We start from the raw sequence: 3,097 nt of genomic DNA, 5'->3' as shown, positions 1-3,097 counted from the left end.
TTATTAATAGAAAATCAAAACTTTGTCTTAAGAACAAACTTTTGATATTCAAACAAATTTTCAGGCCAACCATGTTGTATGCTGTACCAATATGGACTAGCTGTTGTAATACCAGGAAGAAAGCTCTGCAGAGAATTCAAAATAAAATTTTGAAAATGATTCTGAAGCTTCCTCCTAGTATATTACCAATGACTTACAAAAAGCGTTGCAATCTTCTATTGCCAGTCTGTGGCTACATGATTTTGGGCACATCTCGCTCTTATCGGGTCTTATGAGTTTTAGAAAGAAACATGATTCAAATGACTGACTGGATTGATTTGGTTTATTTACATTTAATCATCCTTTGAAATTATTTCAAAAAGCCTCCAAAGGTTTGATTTCACATCTTTTTAATTACAAAAACATTTAACCTAAAATTTCAAATGTACGTTTGTGTCGAAACCTACCTGCAATACCTGATTGGCTGAGTCACCGCAACGAAAGCAAAATCCGAGTCACCCAACTAAATAAATTGAACCACCTTAATACGCCCTGAGGATTGTTTGAAATTCGACTTCTGGAAAGGATATTTCACAATCATATCAAACGCCATCTTCAGTGATCAAATATATTTAAGTGTATTAGTCTAATATATCCTAAACATTTTATTATATTTTAATACATTTTCACTGAAGTTTCCTTTCGATCGCGTAACATCTTTTACAATGTGGCAAATAATGCCATCCTCATTTTTTTCCGAAACAGCGTAAACTCAATGGACGCAGAGCTTGATTTCCTTCTAGATTAACTTTCATTCTCTTACGCGTGAAAATATGTACAAACCTATATATTGTGAAAGGGTGCAAAATGGGAACGAGCAACCCCTCAGGAAGAGGTCCTGCCAAAGTCACATAAATAGACTTACCGGTAATTATTTCAATCACAGCTGCTTACGACCGCAATGCCTGTAATCGACTCTGCATGTCTTTCATATCGTCCTCGTCGTCTTCAGCATCGGCCACAGACGCTACACCGGAAGCTTCGCCTTCCTTCGCCGGAGCGGCCATCGGAGCTGCCGGGGCTTCACCCAATTTCCCGGCCGTAATCTCCCATAGCACCTTGTCAATTTCCTTCTGCGCTTCTTCCTCCATCTCCTCGACATCCTCCAGCGATTCCATTGTTTCGTCAATCATTTCCTCAATTATACCGGCCTTCATCATCTCTTTCGACATTTCCCGCATCGATGCGGCCACTTCCGGAAGCTTAACGAGCGCTTGCATAGCCTGCATTACTTCCGTGGATTTAGCCAAGGAACCTGCCACCCGTACCGTTGCCAGCTGATTCTTCATCTGCAGTTGCACCGAGTTTATATGAGCCTTACTGGTGTAAATCTTGTTCACCGCTTTTCGAGACCGTATAATTTCTTTCGCCAGAATTGTACAAACTTCCTTGTCATTTTTCTTTGCTGCTTCCTTCAGCGATCGTTTTATTTTATCTTCCTCTCGTTGAATAGATCGAATCTGGCGATCGAGGGCATAGGATTCTTTTCGCAGTTTTGAAGACCATTCCTGGACCTAAAAGTAGTTTTAATTAAAATTTATCCTCAAGGTTAAAAATAAGAAAACCCTAAATCGATCCAAGTTCTCACCATATCCTTGGGATTCCGTTCCTGCGACTTTCCGAAAAGGCCCATTTTAATTTCCACTACTTTCTATTGATCACTGATATATTTTAAGTAGGACCAGTAAGATTCACAATCTAAATAAAATGGAAAAGGTACTAAAATTATGAAAATTATGAAGAAAATTTCGTTCTCTTCCAAATTCCGATGAATCACACGCAAAAAGGTACATAAATAAACTTCCCCTGATGGGAGCTGTCAAAATGTTTGTTTTCGTTTCGATTCAAAATGGCTAGATAATTCTGAAGGGTTCTGGTCTCTAAACAAGCGTGTGCTAGAATACGGACGTATAAGGTCGAAACTTTGTCTTTGGTCGAAACTTTATCCCAGTAATGTCCTTCTACTGTTCATACACTCAGGCAAATGGACTATCGATAAACATAGGAACCCCTTATGAAAATTTTCCACAAGGAATCGGGTTGAAATTCATAAATTTGCCTTATGAAACCGAAATTTGAAAACAAAAATAGTTTTCGCAGCAACCTGGAATCGAACCAAGGACCTTGCGATCGATAGGCTCGTGCGTACACCCCGCGCCTATCGACGCCTTGATGCGGAGTGATGCTAAAACGATACATTAAGCGTTCGTATTGCGATAATCGTTCCATCTTTCATAAGGCAAAATGTATGAATTTCGATAGTCCAGTTCGCTGCGTGTAGGTGAAAATCGAATATTCTAAATAGCTTGCTGTTTAATATTTTATTGATATTTTTCATATTAATCCATAGTGATGCATATCAAATATGCACAGGATGATTATGTTGTATACATTGGCATGAATATCGAACGTTTATTTCCTCCTGTTCATAAGCGTTACTGATTGTTAATCTTGGGACTTGAGAAAATTTAGTGTACTTTCCAGAAAACAAGCTGCGACATGTTCGCTTGAAATATTTGAGCTGTATCAAAACATGGACCATACTGAAACAGTTGTATTAAAAGGTAAGTAAAATAAAAACTTTATTATTTATTATAACGTGGAATTAGGCGATGCCAGTGGGAGATGTGCCCATCCAAAGGTGGCCAGCAGGAAGCACCTAGGGCAGAGCCTAGAGAAGTATCACATGAGCCAGGATATGTTCCTTGGATTTTCTGCAGAGCAAGATGACAAGCGCCATTTCATGGACAAAGATATCGGTTTCTGCTTGCCGCAGAATACGGTTTTAGAATGGTATTTAAGCCATCTAGTATAATATTTTCTTAGCGTGTACCACATCCATTACGGCCATAAAAGGAATGTACACCGTTATTCTTGTGGGTATTTTAAGGTTTTGGTTTATGCGGGATCCCTGTACTCAATAAGGCTATCCATGAGGACTTTCCGTGATAGGACTGACAGCTAAAAGTGTGCATGCAACCGAAGCGAAGTGGTGAACAAAACATGCGGGTGTTATCAGAGCTTTTCTTTTTCTTTTGTAATCGAACGGTCACTCCAA

The 3,097-nt window shown here is 39.2% G+C and overlaps 1 protein-coding gene across 2 annotated transcripts; it reads right to left on the bottom strand.

The window, feature by feature from the left end:
• Nucleotides 1-618: 618 nt before the first annotated feature.
• LOC5569267 (charged multivesicular body protein 3) lies at nt 619-1,848 on the bottom strand. Of its 2 annotated transcripts, XR_002503089.1 has the most exons (3): nt 1,628-1,848; nt 869-1,553; nt 619-807 (listed from the first exon to the last, which is right to left on the bottom strand). XR_002503089.1 is itself a non-coding variant. In XM_001658363.2 (2 exons), exons 1-2 carry the CDS (start codon nt 1,670-1,672, stop codon nt 930-932), a joined length of 669 nt encoding a protein of 222 aa, XP_001658413.1. In that variant the 5' UTR covers nt 1,673-1,848; the 3' UTR covers nt 621-929. The 2 variants fall into 2 exon arrangements, 1 of the variants encoding a protein (XP_001658413.1); XM_001658363.2 differs by having other exon boundaries at nt 621-1,553.
• Nucleotides 1,849-3,097: the final 1,249 nt, after the last annotated feature.

Source organism: Aedes aegypti, chromosome 1 (genome assembly GCF_002204515.2).
Source record: "Aedes aegypti strain LVP_AGWG chromosome 1, AaegL5.0 Primary Assembly, whole genome shotgun sequence".
In the NCBI taxonomy this organism is placed as follows: domain Eukaryota; kingdom Metazoa; phylum Arthropoda; class Insecta; order Diptera; family Culicidae; genus Aedes; species Aedes aegypti.
The sequence above is the reverse complement of the archived record's forward strand: the minus strand, read 5'-3'. Positions and strand labels throughout refer to the sequence as shown.

Excerpts from the sequence above, each read along its gene's own strand:
- LOC5569267 (XM_001658363.2), bottom strand. The coding sequence starts at position 1,672 with ATGGGCCTTTTCGGAAAGTCGCAGGAACGGAATCCCAAGGATATG. Across the intron at positions 1,554-1,627 it reads AACGGAATCCCAAGGATATG|GTCCAGGAATGGTCTTCAAA; the intron begins GTGAGAACTTGG and ends AACTACTTTTAG.